The sequence below is a fragment of the Podarcis cretensis genome (genome assembly GCF_951804945.1).
Source record: "Podarcis cretensis genome assembly, chromosome: 2".
Taxonomy (NCBI): domain Eukaryota; kingdom Metazoa; phylum Chordata; class Lepidosauria; order Squamata; family Lacertidae; genus Podarcis; species Podarcis cretensis.
Window position 1 is genome coordinate 121,721,660 of NC_137171.1, and position 16,540 is coordinate 121,738,199.

The 16,540-nt window shown below is 46.8% G+C and overlaps 2 protein-coding genes across 3 annotated transcripts in view; one reads left to right on the forward strand and one right to left on the reverse strand.

Moving 5' to 3' along the window:
• LOC307207888 (antigen peptide transporter 2-like) overlaps positions 1-16,540 on the reverse strand; it is a 91,239-nt gene that overhangs the window by 41,091 nt on the left and 33,608 nt on the right. The window lies entirely within an intron of this gene.
• LOC307208853 (major histocompatibility complex class I-related gene protein-like) overlaps positions 1-16,540 on the forward strand; it is a 36,446-nt gene that overhangs the window by 5,612 nt on the left and 14,294 nt on the right. For both annotated transcript variants that reach the window (XM_079963856.1, XM_079963855.1), the window contains exon 2: positions 10,604-10,879. In XM_079963856.1, the coding sequence (XP_079819982.1) occupies positions 10,604-10,879 (276 nt within the window). The remainder of the gene's footprint in view (positions 1-10,603; positions 10,880-16,540) is intronic.

The window sequence follows — 16,540 nt, forward strand, 5'->3', positions numbered from 1 at the left end:
TAGTTACATGTCTTAACCTTAGCATGTTTACAAGCACAACAATCCAGAAAATTTGGACAGGGTTTAATGTTACACTCCTCAGCTAATTCTGGCATCTTGCTTACATACTTAAAGCATATATGAGCTAACCTTCTGTGTAGTAGATGTGCACAACCTGTATGAGGAGCCTTATTTACACACTTAGCTTGCGCTTCACCTGTTGAACATCTACCTGCTGCTAACTGCTCTTCATCCAAAACAAAAAGCCCATCCTCACAGGGAATTTTAACTAGCTCCTTCCCCTGTTTCGAAATGGTGCACACATCATTTTCAAACTCAACCTTAAAACCACTTTTTACCAGGCATGACACACTCAAAAGTCCATTCTTCATTCCTGGAAGAACGAAAACAGGAAGGTTAGTTTGCAAACAATTAACATAAATTGTGCCTTTAAGGTTCATTTCTCGTTTACTATTGTCTGCTATAGTCACAGTTTTTGCAACTGGATGTCCTGCAGTTCATCAAGCTGCCACTAGATGTCGGTGGAACTAAACTGACTTGCTCCACTGTCAATTATCCACTTCAAGGTTTGTTGGCTCCTTTTAGGACTCTGTTGTGCTGCCATTGCAGATAGTCCCTTATCAGCACCTGCTCCCCCTCTGGATCGTTGATTCTTGTAGTTCTCACTTCGTCTTCCCCTGTAGCTCCGGAAACTGACCTTGGACTGTTGAAATTCCTGTTGCTTTTCTGGACACTTTGCTATCAAATGAAACCTGCTGCCACATCGAAAACATGACTTGCTGGCCATAGCAAACACTTGTGAGGCTTCCTTACAGCTCTGCCTGCTAGTTCTCCCACGCTGGGAATTATCTGAACATCCAACCCTTGGGGTATTTGAATTATCAATACGTTTTCGATGATGTTGATATTCTTGCTCACACAATCTACCAGTCACATAATTCATATTCAGCTGGTCCTCTGGCAAAACTTGTAAAGTTAGTACTAAGTTTTCAAACCCTGCATGCAGACTACTAAGCAGAGTATAAACTTTAATATTTTCAGGAAAATTCACACTTAGAGATGACAGTCGGTTGAAATACTCAGTCATCTGTGATGTGTGTTCAACCACACTATCCCCTGGCTTCAGTTTCAACTCATACAAAGCACGTATAATGTTCACCTTCTCTCCGGGCGTGGCTCTATGGTGAATTCGCCTAAGAGCTTCCCAAATTTCAAATGCAGACCTTAAATTTTCCACATGAGGTAATTGGGAATCGTCTATTGATACCATCAACATGCATCTAGCTTTAGTGTCCATTTTATCATGTTCCCTGTTCTGAGCATGTGCAGCAGCCTGTTGCTCTGCTGTGGCATCTGCTGCAACAGCCACAAATGGCTTTCGCCTCTGGACATAGTCAGCCCACACTTCTTTGGCTTCCAACCAGACTTGAGCCCTCTTAGACCACTGCACGTAATTAGCAGAGTTCAACTTTGTAAAGGGAACCTGGAAATTTTCCACTGCCATTCTTGGGGTCGGCTGCTACTCCCTCTGTGTGCCCTTGCTTCTCTTTCCCCTTGGGATTTGTTTTACTCACTTTTCAGACGCCTCCAGCCTCCTCTGAAGCCTTTTAAACTTTTTTTCCCCCTCCGTCTCTTCACTAGCAACCTACCACCGTCCTCTGTTTTTATTAACAAAACAAAAACACAACGGGAGGTCAAGCTAGCCTTTTGCAGCTAATGAAGCTGTAAATCTTCACTTACGCAGCTCTCACAACTTTCTGCAGCCTCTCAGTTCCTTTAAGAGCTGGATTTACGACCAAGCCGGTCTTCTCTCATCCGAAAGCTGCTTTCACTTTCTCTGCATGCAATACAGCTGTAGAAACGTAGAAGGATCCATAACCTAAGAGAGTCGGTGTACTGGTCCAGTAAACGCTTCCACTGCGCAACCAGCAACAGTTCTCTTTGCAGAGCATTGATTAAGTCCAGTGCAGAGATTCTTGTTGCAGTACAAGCTCCAGAGTCTCAGCAGCAAAGAAATAACGACACAGGGAAGCCTGTCTTTCCAAAGACAGGTTTATTGCAGAAAGATAACAGAAACACCTCCGGAGCTTTCAGACATTTTTGCTTCACGCCCCCCAGGCAGAGAAAACAAACACTCTTTATATAATGAGCAACTTAACAACTTAACGAGCTTGACTACTTAAAGTCACATGACATTGCTAACTTGCCAGCGTCTTAGGTTTCACACCCTAACAGAAGTACCATGGAGCCTTGGCTCTTTCCTCATGCCTAAAGGAGGCACACAGCCCCCTTGGTACACATTCACTGTGACTTGGGAAGAGGGTTAAGGAGTGTGGGGAGTGAGCAGAAACAGCAAAATATGCTGATAAACGTCAACAAAAGTTACTGTATTTTTTGCTCTATAAGACGTAATTTTTACCTCCTAAAAAGTAATAATAATAATAATTTATTATTTATACCCCGCCCATCTGGCTGAGTTTCCCCAGCCACTCTGGGCGGCTCCCAATCAGTGTTAAAAACAGTACAGCATTACATATTAAAAACTTCCCTGAACAGGGCTGCCTTAAGATGTCTTCTGAATGTCAGGTAATTCTTTATCTCTTTGACATCTGATGGGAGGGCGTTCCACAGGGTGGGCGCCACTACCGAGAAGGCCCTCTGTCTGGTTCCCTGTAGCCTCACTTCTCGCAATGAGGGAACCGCCAGAAGGCCCTCGGCGCTGGATCTCAGTGTCCGGGCTGAACGATGGGGGTGGAGATGCTCCTTCAGGTATACAGGACCGAGGCCGTTTAGGGCTTTAAAGGTCAGCACCAACACTTTGAATCGTGCTTGGAAACGTACTGGGAGCCAGTGCAGATCTCTCAGAACCGGTGTTATGTGGTCCCGGCGGCCACTCCCAGTCACCAGTCTAGCTGCCGCATTCTGGATTAATTGCAGTTTCCGGGTCACCTTCAAAGGTAGCCCCACGTAGAGCGTGTTGCAGTAGTCCAAGCGTGAGATAACCAGAGCATGCACCACTCTGGCAAGACAGTCCGCGGGGAGGTAGGGTCTTAGCCTGCGTACCAGGTGGAGCTGGTAGACAGCTGCCCTGGACACAGAGTTAACCTGCGCCTCCATGGACAGCTGTGAGTCCAAAATGACTCCCAGGCTGCGCACCTGGTCCTTCAGGGGCACAGTTACCCCATTCAGGACCAGGGAATCCTCCACACCTGCCTGCCTCCTGTCCCCCAAAAACAGTACTTCTGTCTTGTCAGGATTCAACCTCAATCTGTTAGCCGCCATCCAACCTCCAACCGCCTCCAGGCACTCACACAGGACCTTCACCGCCTTCACTGGTTCTGATTTAAAGGAGAGGTAGAGCTGGGTGTCATCTGCATACTGATGAACACCCAGTCCAAACCCCCTGATGATCTCTCCCAGCGGCTTCATATAGATGTTAAAAAGCATGGGGGAGAGGACGGAACCCTGAGGTACCCCACAAGTGAGGGCCCAAGGGTCTGAACACTCATCCCCCACCACCACTGTCTGAACACGGCCCAGGAGGAAGGAGCGAAACCACTGTATAACAGTGCCCCCAGCTCCCAGCCCCTCTAGACGGTCCAGAAGGATGTTATGGTCGATGGTGTCAAAGGCCGCTGAGAGATCCAGCAGAACTAGGAAACAGCTCTCACCTTTGTCCCTAGCCCGCCGGAGATCATCAACCAGCGCGACCAAGGCAGTTTCAGTCCCATGGTGAGGCCTGAATCCCGATTGGAGGGGATCCAAATGGTCCGTTTCCTCCAGGCGTGCTTGGAGTTGTTCAGCAACCACCCGCTCAATCACCTTGCCCAAGAATGGCAGATTTGAGACTGGGCGATAGTTGGCCAAATTGGCCGGGTCTAAAGATGTTTTTTTAAGAAGCGGTTTAATGACCGCCTCTTTCAGCGGGTCTGGAAAGGCTCCCTCACAGAGGGAAGCATTCACCACCCCGCAAAGCCCATCGCCCAGCCCTTCCCGGCTCGCTTTTATCAGCGAGGATGGGCAAGGATCAAGGAGACAGGTGGTCGGTTTCACTCGTCCAAGCAGCCTGTCCACATCCTCGGAGGTAACAGATTGGAATTGATCCCATATAACAGGACCAGACAGAACTCTAGCACTCTCCCGCCCTGGCCCTGCTCCCACTGTGGAGTCTACCTCCTTCTGAATCTGAGCGATTTTATCTACAAAAAACTTTGCAAAAGCATTGCAGGAGATCTTGGGGTCCCTACCAGGCCCTGGTGGTACAGGTGGTTCCGATAAACTGCAAACCACCTGAAAAAGTCTCCTGCTGCTGTTTTCTGCAGATGCAATGGAGGCGGCGAAGAAGACCCTCTTCGCCGTCGCCATTGCCACTTGGTAGGCTCGACGTTGAGCTCTAACCCGTGTCCGGTCTGATTCAGAATGAGTTTTCCGCCACCGGCGCTCTAGCCGTCTCAACGATTGTTTCATCACCCTCAGCTCCGGGGAAAACCACGGGGCTGTCCGGGCTTAATGCAATCGGAGAGGGCGCTTCAGAGCCAGACAGTCAATAGCCCTGGTTAACTCCGCATTCCAGCGTGCCACCAGGGAATCAGCTGAAAGGCCATCAACTTGGGATAAAGCATCCCCTACCACTCTCTGGAAGCCAATTGGATCCATTAAGTGGCGGGGGCGGACCATCCGAATCGGTCCCACCTCCCTGCGGAGGGGAAGGGTTGCGGAGAAGTCCAGTTGCACCAGGAAGTGATCTGACCATGGCACTTCTTTTGTTTCGCTTTTAGTTAATGTCAGATCACCAACATCCGTAGAGGTAAACACCAAGTCTAAGGCATGTCCGTGGCTATGAGTTGGGCCAGACTTATTCAGGGACAGCCCCATGGAGGCCATGCTTTCCACGAAGTCCCGAGCGGCCCCTTGTAAGGTCGTGTCGGCATGGATGTTAAAATCCCCTAGGACAACCAAGCTAGGTGTCTCCAGGAGAACATCCGCCACGACCTGAAGCAGCTCGGGCAGGGAATCCTTGGTGCAGCGGGGAGGTCGGTACACCAGTAGGAATCCTGTACTGCCCCTATTGCCCAACTTCCAGAACATGCACTTGGAAAATTGGGTCTTCCCAATAGGACGCCTGGTGCAAACTAATGACTTCCTAAAAATCACTGCAACCCCCCTCCCCGCCCACATGACCTGGGTTGCTGTGCGTAAGAGAAACCTGGTGGACAAGCAGCGGCAAGGACAGGCCCATCTGCCTTATCCAACCAGGTCTCTGTCACACATGCCAGGTCAAATCCTCCATCCACAATCAGGTCGTGGATGGCAGTGGTTTTATTCATCATTGACCTGGCATTGCACAGCAACACTTTCAGGTCATGTGGGTTTCCCTTGCTGATTACTGTATCCTTCCGGTCAGTACCAGACCTGGAGGCAGGGATAGTCCTCAAACAACGACTAACCCTGCCTCCTCGGTAATGACATGGTCTGGTCTTAGCATAACTCCTCCTCCTGCCCGTGATCACTGAGATCGGGTGTCCCAATACATCTCCCCCTGTGGAACCTGCCCCACCCAATCTATTGGCTGAGGCCCACTCCCAGGCAGCCATGACCCTTCCCCTTAAAAGGCAAAATACAAACTATATAATAATTTAACAGAATAATAATAATAATAATAATAAAACAAAACAGAACAAAACAAAACAAAGCAAGGAACAATAGTGCTGACTCTGCTTATCCCACCCCAAGCAAAAATAAAATAATGAAATAATATAATATTATAAAAAACAACAACCACCATTTAAAGTGCTGCAAATTAAAAGCGATTAAAACATTTAAAACCATTTTGTCCATTGCTGCCGGTAGCTGCTCAGGCCTCTTATGCTGTGGCAGTGAGTGCAGGCCCCGCCCCCTAGGCCGGATGGAGTTGGCAGGAGAGGGAGCGGTCCTCCCAACACTCACGCAAGCAGCAGCAGCAGTAAGGGGAAATGTGTTGTGTGTGCATCTTATGGAATGAATACAGACTGCGCAGCTATCCCATAAGCCAGAACAGCAAGAGGGATTACTGCTTTCACTGTGCAGCGATCCATCTTGCTGTTCTGGCTTCTGGGATTCAGAATATTTTTTTTCTTGTTTTCCTCCTCCAAAAACTACATGCGTCTTATGGTCTGGTGCGTCTTATAGAGCGAAAAATACTGTGATTGCTTCTGATGGGGATCTGCTGTGGAGACTCATTAGGCCCCCTGGTGGCCAGAGCTCTGTCCCCCTTCCTGTGTTCGATCTCGTGAAGGGGCAAGTGTGGGGAAAGGGGATGTGGGGCCACATGTTGAGACCTGACCCCAAAGTTGCATTTGCCCTCCTGCCCCTGCTATCCCTGTGGGGCCTTCTTTCTCAAGTGGGGAACCCGCTCTGTGGGTGGCAGCTCAGACCATTGAAAGATTGCAACATTGAACCATTTAAACACCGATTATCAAAAGGGGATCCAGAAGGATCTCGGATATTACATGTCAATTAACTTTACATCTCTCTGGAAAACTGGTGGAAATTGCAGAAAACTGGAATGCATTTAACTTGAAGGATTTCAACTGTATGCTGGAATCACACCAATTATATATGCAGAAGGCAGAGAGCTCTTTTTGTGCAAGGTTTTCCCAGTACCGAAAGAGCCTTGAAGCTCTCTGCCTTGCATAACAGATTCTGGCAGGTTCTCACAGGATCTTGTGGGGCTCTCCTGAGTTCCCAGGAGATCTTTCCAAAGCCTCCCAGAGCCCAGGAAGCAAGACCCAGGTCAGACCTGTTCAGTGCATGGCTCCAGAAGGTCAGATTGTGGGGCGGCTCCAAGGGAGTGGCTTCGCTAGGCCCGTTTCTGCATATATGAGCCATCCCAGTCAGGGCAGACAACTCTGAGCTACCTGGACCAGTGTTCTGACCCAGGAGGAGGCAGCTTCCTCTTCTCCCAGTATATAATAATAATAATAATAATAATAATAATAATAATAATAATAATAATTTATTATTTGTACCCCGCCCATCTGGCTGGGTTTCCCCAGCCACTCTGGGCGGCTTCCAACAAAGATGAAAAATACACTAAAATGTCACCTATTAAAAGCTTCCCTGAGCAGGGCTGCCTTCAGATGTCTTCTGAATGTCAGGTAGTTGCTTATCGCTTTGACATCTGATGGGAGGGCGTTCCACAGGGCGGGCGCCACTACCGAGAAGGCCCTCTGCCTGGTTCCCTGTAACTTGGCCTCTCGCAGTGAGGGAACCGCCAGAAGGCCCTCGGAGCTGGACCTCAGTGTCCGGGCAGAACGATGGGGGAGGAGACGCTCCTTCAGATATACTGGACCGAGGCCGTTTAGGGCTTTAAAGGTCAGCACCAACACTTTGAAATGTGCTCGGAAACGTACTGGGAGCCAATGTAGGTCTTTCAAGACCGGTGTTATATGGTCTTGGCGGCCGCTCCCAGTCACCAGTCTAGCTGCCGCATTCTGGATTAGTTGTAGTTTCCGGGTCACCTTCAAAGGTAGCCCCACGTAGAGTGCATTGCAGTAGTCCAAGCGGGAGATAACCAGAGCATGCACCACTCTGGCGAGACAGTCCGCAGGCAGATAGGGTCTCAGCCTGCGTACCAGATGGAGCTGGTAAACAGCTGCCCTGGATACAGATTTGACCTGTGCCTCCATGGACAGCTGTGAGTCCAAAATGACTCCCAGGCTGCGCACCTGGTCCTTCAGGGGCACAGTTACCCTATTCAGGACCAGGGAATCCTCCACACCTGCCCGCCTCCTGTCCCCCCAAAACAGTACTTCTGTCTTGTCAGGATTCAACCTCAATCTGTTAGCCGCCATCCATCCTCCAACCGCTTCCAGACACTCACACAGGACCTTCACCGCCTTCACTGGTTCTGATTTAAAAGAGAGGTAGAGCTGGGTATCATCTGCATACTGATGAACCCCCAGCCCAAACCTCCTGATGATCTCTCCCAGTGGCTGCATGTAAATGTTGAAAAGCATGGGGGAGAGGACAGAACCCTGAGGCACCCCACAAGTGAGAGCCCAGGGGTCTGAACACTCATCCCCCACCACAGCTTTCTGAACACGGCCCAGGAGGAAGGAGCGGAACCACTGTATGACAGTGCCCCCAGCTCCCAGCCCCTCAAGACGGTCCAGAAGGATGTTATGGTCGATGGTATCAAACGCCGCTGAGAGATCCAGCAGAACTAGGAAACAGCTCTCACCTTTGTCCCTAGCCCGCCGGAGATCCACAACCAGTGCGACCAAGGCAGTTTCAGTCCCATGATGAGGCCTGAATCCCGACTGGAAGGGATCCAAATGGTCCGCTTCTTCCAGGCGTGCCTGGAGTTGTTCAGCAACCACTCGCTCAATCACCTTGCCCAAGAATGGAAGGTTTGAGACTGGGCGATAATTGGCCATCGTGGCCGCATCTAAATATGGTTTTTTAAGAAGCGGTTTAATAACCGCCTCTTTCAGCGGGTCTGGAAAGGCTCCCTCACGGAGGGAAGCATTCACCACCTCACGAAGCCCATCGCCCAGTCCTTCCCGGCTAGCTTTTATAAGCCAGGATGGGCAAGGATCAAGGAGACAGGTGGTTGGCTTCACTCGTCCAAGCAGCCTGTCCACATCCTCGGAGGTAACAGATTGGAATTGATCCCACACAACTTGACCAGACAGGACTCTAGCACTCTCCCGCCCCGGCCCTGCTCCCACGGTGGAGTCTACTTCTTCCCGAATCTGAGCGATTTTATCTGCAAAAAAATTTGCAAAATCATTGCAGGAGAACATGTGGCCCGTACTGGGCCCCGATGTTACAGGTGGTTCCGCTAAATTGTGAACCACCTGAAAAAGTCTCCTGCTGCTGTTTTCTGCAGATGCAATAGAGGCGGTGAAGAAAGTCTTCTTCGCCGTCGCTATCGCCACTTGGTAGGCTCGACGTTGAGCTCTAACCTGTGTCCGGTCAGATTCGGAATGAGTTATCCGCCACCGGCGCTCTAGCCGTCTCAACGATTGTTTCATTGCCCTCAGATCTGTGGAAAACCACGGGGCTCTCCGGGCTCCATGCAATCGGAGAGGGCGCTTCGGAGCCAAACAGTCAATAGCCCTGGTTAACTCCACATTCCAGCGGGCCACCAGGGAATCGGCTGAAAGGCCATCAACATGGGATAAAGCATCCCCTACCACTCTCTGGAAACCATTTGGATCCATTAAGTGGCGGGGGCGGACCATCCGAATCGGTCCCACCTCCCTGCAGAGGGGATGGGTCGCAGAGAAGTCCAGTTGCACCAGGAAGTGGTCTGACCATGGCACTTCTTTCGTTTCACTTTTACTTAGTGTCAGATCACCAACATCCATAGAGGTAAACACCAAGTCTAAGGCATGTCCGTGGCTATGGGTTGGGCCAGACTTATTCAAGGACAGCCCCATGGAGGCCATGCTTTCCACGAAGTCCCGAGCGGTCCCTTGTAAGGTCCTGTCGGCATGGATGTTAAAATCCCCTAGGACAACCAAGCTAGGTGTCTCCAGGAGAACATCCGCCACGACCTGAAGCAGCTCGGGCAGGGAATCCTTGGTGCAGCGGGGAGGTCGGTACACCAAAAGGAATCCTGTACTGCCCCTATTGCCCAACTTCCAGAACATGCACTCGGAAAATTGGGTCTTCCCAATAGGACGCCTGGTGCAAACTAATGACTTCCTAAAAATCACTGCAACCCCCCTCCCCGCCCACATGACCTGGGTTGCTGTGCGTAAGAGAAACCTGGTGGACAAGCAGCGGCAAGGACAGGCCCATCTACTTCATCCAACCAAGTCTCTGTTACACATGCCAGGTCAAGTCCTCCATCCATGATCAAGTCATGGATGGCAGTGGTCTTATGAATCATTGACCTGGCATTGCACAGCAACACTTTCAGGTCATGTGGGTATCCCTTGCTGATTCTAGTATCCATCCTGAAGTCTCTCAGGGACTGCTGGACTCTGCTGCCCAGGAGGACTCTCCTGTATGTGAGTGTCTGAGGGCCCTGCTCCTTCCTGCCACTCACCATCTGGCCTGGGGCGGGGCCTGAAGCCTCACAGGGACTGCTGGACTCTGCTGCCCATGAGGACTATATGGATTTTGCTTCATCTGGTCTCCCCTCCATCCACTTCCAGTCCTGAGCCTGCTTAGCTTCCGTTCGGTGCCTGCATCCTGAGCCTTCAGACCATGTTGTGGGAGCTCTCATCAGCTTGGCGCTTGCAAGTGGGGGGCAATTCCTGCCCCCTTGGGAAAATTGGGGAGGGGGTGGCCTCTCTCTCCCTCACACGGAGCCTCAGCAGAGACATGCAGAGATTTAGTGCTGCCTGGCAGAGCTTTTTCTTGCCCTCTGCTCCATGGGCTATTATTGTTGTTACTTGTATTTATATCCTCTCCCCTTTTCAACTCTGATTCTTAGGTTCCCTCTGCTCTGCCGCCTCTATGTTTAAGGGCAGGTCTACAAACTCCCCCAAACCCTGCTGAACTTTGGATCTCCCGATTTGGGGCTGCTGCCTGTAACACAGCAGGATTAGGCTGCTGCCTTCATCTGCAGGACCCTTAACTCTCTGCCCCCTTTTCTCTTCCTTTCCAGGCTCCACTTCTCACTCCCTGCGCAACTTCTACACAGCCGTGTCTGAGCCTGGCCAGGGGCTGCCCCAGTTCATCGCTGTGGGGTACGTGGATGACCAGCAAATTGTTCAGTACGACAGTGACACCAAGGAGGCGCTGCCTCGCATCCCCTGGATGAGGAAGGTGGAAAAGGAGGATCCTCAGTACTGGCACATGCAGACTCAGATTGCTCAGGGCGCTGAGCTGGTGTTCAGGGTGGACCTGCAGACTCTGCGGAATCGCTACAACCAGAGCGGAGGTGAGTGGAAGGCAGGAGAGGAGCAGAGTCACACCTCTCCCCCCCCCCAATAACGTTTCCTCCAAGGGCCAGAATTGCAGGGAGGGGGCTGCTGGGAGGGAAGGAAATGGAGGGTGGGGGTCTCCACCAGGGCAGAGGCTTCTCCCCTTCCCTTAATGAAGGTCTTAATGGGGGCAGGGATGGTGGGGGGTGGGGGGGACAGAGAACGAGATTTGGAGGGGAGAGACCCCCCCCCCAGTATGACCCTCTCTGGACCTGCACATCCTACCCAGGAAATGTCTCCATTGCCTGCGCTTCCTTCCATGCTAGGCTTGGTTTTCCCAAGCCTAGAAATCTGTCTAGTTCATTTTCCTCTGGAAGAGAAGGGTGGGGATCCTGAGGCTGAGACAAGCAAGCCTTGAGTTCTGGTCCTGCTTAAGGAGAAGCCAGCTGCCCAGACGGAGGTGCTGATTGGCTGACCCTTCTGACCATCACCAAGCCCCTCCCACTCCCTGGCACAGTGTTGAAAGAGAAGCCTTTTTAAAGAACATGAATGGACTGGGTTTTTTTGGGGGGGGTCATAGTGGCAAATACATGAAGTGGGGGGTGGACCAGAGCCCCCAAGGCTCCCACACCTCCAGCAAGCATTATACATCTGTACTTACTTTGATCTCTTAATGGTCTACACTTAGGGAAGAGTAGCAGGACCCTTTAGAAAGGTCTTTCACCCCCTTTGTCCAGTTAGGACGATTTCTGCCACACTCCTCCCCCACCCCCTGCCCCATCCAGCCTTGAAACTGTGAAGACAGGAATCATTTAAACTTAGTAAAAGCTGGTAGACATCCAGCAAAAGCCTCTTGGCACACATTTTTGTTTTTATTTTTTATTTTTTTAAAGAAATATTTATTAAGGTTTTTCAGAACAAATCCAAATCAAAACAATACATCAAAATTAACAATCAAAAACAACACAACAAAACAGCAAAAAGAAAAAAGAAAAAATTATTGCTTACTTGCTAGTTTTATAACCCTCTTTCCTGACTTCCTCACATCTCCTTTTTCTGCGTTCCCCTTTACACAAATCAATTTTAGCAATTTCTTACCTTCTTTCCAATCTTATTCAATATTGTACATTTCAACCTATTATGCATTTATTTTCCTTCTCTTTTAAGAAAAAAAGAAAAGAAAGTTTTATCACATGTTCTTTGTAATTCAGCTTAGTCCTTTATATCATTTGTTTAAACACAACATAATAGTACTCTGGTCTTGCCCCTTCCTTTCCACATCATTTTTGCATATTTCTTTTTACCAAACCCCTAGTGCCCTATTATTTTTGTATCTCACATCATTTTAACATTCAAACATTTTACAATGTTTTTGAAGATATTCTTTAAATTTCTTCCATTCCTCTTCCACCGATTCTTCTCCCCGGTCTCGGATTCTGCCAGTCATTTCTGCTAATTCCATGTAATCAATCACTTGCATCTGCCATTCTTCCCGGGTGGGCAAATCTTGTGTCTTCCAGTACTTTGCGATGAGTATCCTTGCTGCGGTCGTTGCATACATAAAAAATGTTCTATCTTTCTTTAACACCAATTGGCCGACCATGCCCAAGAGAAAGGCCTCTGGTTTCTTAAGGAAGGTATATTTAAATACCTTTTTCAGTTCATTATAGATCATTTCCCAGAAAGCCTTAATCCTTGGGCACGTCCACCAAAGGTGAAAGAATGTCCCTTCAGTTTCTTTACATTTCCAACATTTATTGTCAGGCAGGTGATAAATTTTTGCAAGCTTGACTGGGGTCATGTACCACCTATAGATCATTTTCATAATATTTTCTCTTAAGGCATTACATGCCGTAAATTTCATATCAGTGGTCCACAACCTCTCCCAGTCAGCGAACATAATGTTATGACCAATGTCCTGTGCCCATTTAATCATGGCTGATTTAACTGTTTCATCCTGAGTATTCCATTTTAACAGCAAGTTGTACATTCTCGAAAGTGTCTTGGTTTTAGGTTCTAACAGTTCTGTTTCTAATTTTGATTTTTCCACCTGGAAGCCTATTTTTTTATCCAAATTGAAGGCTTCTCTTATTTGGTGATAATGTAGCCAATTTCGCACTTTATCTTTTAGTTTCTCAAAACTCTGCAATTTCAATGTATCTCGGTCTTGTTCTAGTATCTCCCAATATTTTGGCCATTTGGCCTCCATATTGAGTTTTTTCAAAGCCTTGGCCTCCATGGGTGATAGCCACCTTGGAGTCTTGTTTTCCAATAAATCTTTATATCTTGTCCAGACATTAAACAAGGTTTTTCTGACAGTATGGTTTTTAAATGCTCTGTTAACTTTTACCTTGTCGTACCACAAATATGCATGCCACCCAAAAACATTGTTGAACCCTTCCAAATCCAAAATGTCAGTGTTCTCAAGAAGTAGCCAGTCTTTCAACCAGCAGAATGCTGCTGATTCATAATAAAGCTTCATGTCTGGCAGGGCAAACCCCCCTCTTTCCTTAACATCTGTCAATATTTTAAATTTTATTCTGGGCTTTTTGCCCTGCCAGACAAATTTAGAGATATCTCTTTGCCACCTCTTGAAACAATCCATCTTGTCCACAATCTGTAAAGTTTGAAACAAAAACAACATTTTTGGCAATACATTCATCTTTATAGCAGCAATCCGACCCAACAAGGAAAGCTTCAATTTTGACCAAATTTCTAGATCTTTTTTGACTTCTGACCAACATTTCTCATAATTATCTTTAAATAAATTCAAGTTTTTAGCTGTCATATTGATCCCTAGGTACTTCACTTTCTTAACCACAATTAAGTCTGTCTCCTTCTGAAACCTTTCTTTTTCCCTTGTTGTCAGATTCTTCTCTAAAACCTTAGTTTTTTGTTTGTTCAATTTGAATCCTGCCACATGACCAAATTCTTGAATCAATTCTAACACCCTTTTCGTACTAGATTCTGGCTCCTGTAATGTAAGAACCAGGTCATCTGCGAAGGCCTTAAGTTTATATTGTTTAGCTCCGACCCTAATTCCCTGGATGACCGGTCCCTTCTGACCATGTTCAGAAGCACCTCCAGGACCGATATAAATAACAATGGAGAGATAGGGCAGCCCTGTCGTGTTCCTTTTTCAATCCTAAACTCTTCTGACACCACATTATTAACTATCAATTTTGCCTTTTGTTCTGAATAGATTGCTTCTATCCCATTATCAAACCCCCGTCCCACTCCCATTCCCTTAAGATTTTTCTTCATAAAGTTCCAAGAAATGTTGTCAAAGGCCTTCTCCGCATCAATAAAAATTAAAACTGCTTTTGTATTAATATTCTCTTGTAATAACTCCAAAATGTCAATGATATTCCTTGTATTATCAGACAGATGTCTGCCTGGAAGAAAGCCTGCCTGATCTTTGTGAATTACTTCATTTAAGACTCTTTTTAATCTATTAGCTAAAATATCTGCAAAAATTTTGTAATCCACATTTAGAAGGGATATGGGACGGTAGTTCTTAAATTGTGTCTTTTCAGATTCAGATTTCGGTATAAGTGTGATGAAAGCTTCTTTCCACGACTCCGGAGCCTTCTTTCCCTCCAAAATCTCATTACATACCTCCTTTAATGGTTGAATTAAGTAGTCTTTCAAAGTCTTGTAATACTTGGAGGTTAGTCCGTCAGGTCCTGGAGACTTGCCTAGTTGCATGTTCTGAATGGCACCTTCAATCTCCTGTTCTGATATTTTATAATTCAATGTTATCTCATTTTCTTGAGATATCTTTTGTAATCCATTTGTTCTTAAGAATTGGTCTATCTCAGTCTCGTTCTGTGGCCCCTGGGTATAGAGTTGTTTAAAGTATCTCTGGAAGCACTTTCTAATCTCCACAGGATTCTGAATGTTTTTTCCTTCAACCTCAAGATTTGTAACCGTATTCAGCTTCTGTCTTTTTTTCAACTGCCACGCTAGCAGTTTCCCACATTTATTTGCTGATTCAAAAGTCTTTTGTCTCATTTGTTTAATTTTCCACTCAACTTCCTGATTTATCAATTTCAAATATTGTACTTGATATAATTTAATTTCTCTCAGAATCTCCTGTGACTTTGGTTTCGATCTTAGTTTTTTCTCTCCTTTTATTTTCTCCAAATTTTTTTCCTTTTTCTCATTTTGGGTTCTCTTTTTTATGGCATTCTGTTGTATCAGAAACCCCCTCATGACCGCTTTACTTGCGTCCCAGATTACTCTTTTTTCAACTGTAGTTTTCAGGTTTACTTCAAAGTAGTCTCTCAGAGTCTTTTGGGCCTTCTTAACAATCTCTTGATCTCTTAATAAGGTGTCATTCATCTTCCATCTGAAGGAACCAGTTAATGTTAGTTTCATTTCCATCTTCACGGCGTTATGGTCGGAGCAGGTTTTGGGGCAGATCTCCACCTTTCTAGTCTTTGGTGCCAGTCCTCTAGTTATCCATATTTGGTCAATTCTAGTCCAGGTCATTTGGGCTTCAGAGAAGAAAGTCCCTTCTCTCCCTAAGGGATTTTTAGTTCTCCAAATGTCAATCAGATCCATATTGTCAGTTAGTTCAAAAAAAGTTTTAGGTAGCCTGCCATCCTTTGTTATGTTTTGTCTTTGAGCTTTATCCATATTTGTAGATACCACCCCATTCATATCTCCCATCATAATAATGTTGTTATAGTCCATGTAGTCCAGCATTGTCTCATGCAACTTCTTATAAAATTCTGACTTCCCCTCATTTGGTGCATAAATTCCTAAAATCAATAATTTTTCTCCTTGTTTTTGAATTTCAATTGCCACAATTCTCCCTTGTTCATCTTTAAAAAGCAATTTTGGTGATAGGCTTTCTTTTGCATAGATAACAACTCCTCTCTTCTTCACTCTGTCCGATGAGATAAATTCTTGGCCTAATCTTTTGTTAATTAGAACTTTCCTGTGTAGCCTAATCACATGCGTTTCCTGTAGGCAAATTAGGTCTAATTGTTCCTTTTTTAATATATGAAAAATCCTCTTCCTCTTGTGAGGAGAGTTACAGCCATGAATATTCCAGCTTAAAAGTTGCAGAGACATGTTGAGATATGTCTATTTTCCTCCCACTGCTCCCCGAAGTTCTTCTCCCTTTGACGGTGGTATCACTTTCTCCGGTTCGTCAAGACCCAAGGGTGTAAGTAGAGAACTCAGTGGTCCAGGTCCTAAGGCTTCTAGTTCTTTTTCAGTCTCTTTCTGGAGGCCTTCTCCGTAATCACTCAAAATTTTTTCCTTATCTTCAACTGTTCTGATTTTAACTTTTTTCCCTCTAAAATTAAAAGATAGTCCCTGGGGGAACTCCCATCTAAAAATGATTCTGTTACTTCTCAGTAGTTTCACCAAATCTCCATAGTTTGATCTGAGGTCCAGAAGATGTTTCGGAATGTCCTTGTAAATTTCCACTCTAAAATCGTGAATCTCAAGAGTCTTTTGAAAGTGCACACCCAGTATCTTGTCTCTTTCTTCCTTTGATCTGAGGGAGATCAGGCAGTCCCTTGACCTGCCCTTCCTCCCTCCCTTTCCAAGTCTGAATGCACTTGTAATTTTAAAGTCTTTATCCTTTTCCAAAGGCCAAAATTCTGCAAACTCTTTTGTCAAAAACTCAGTTAAATCCTCCTTCTCAAGTTCTGGAACTGACC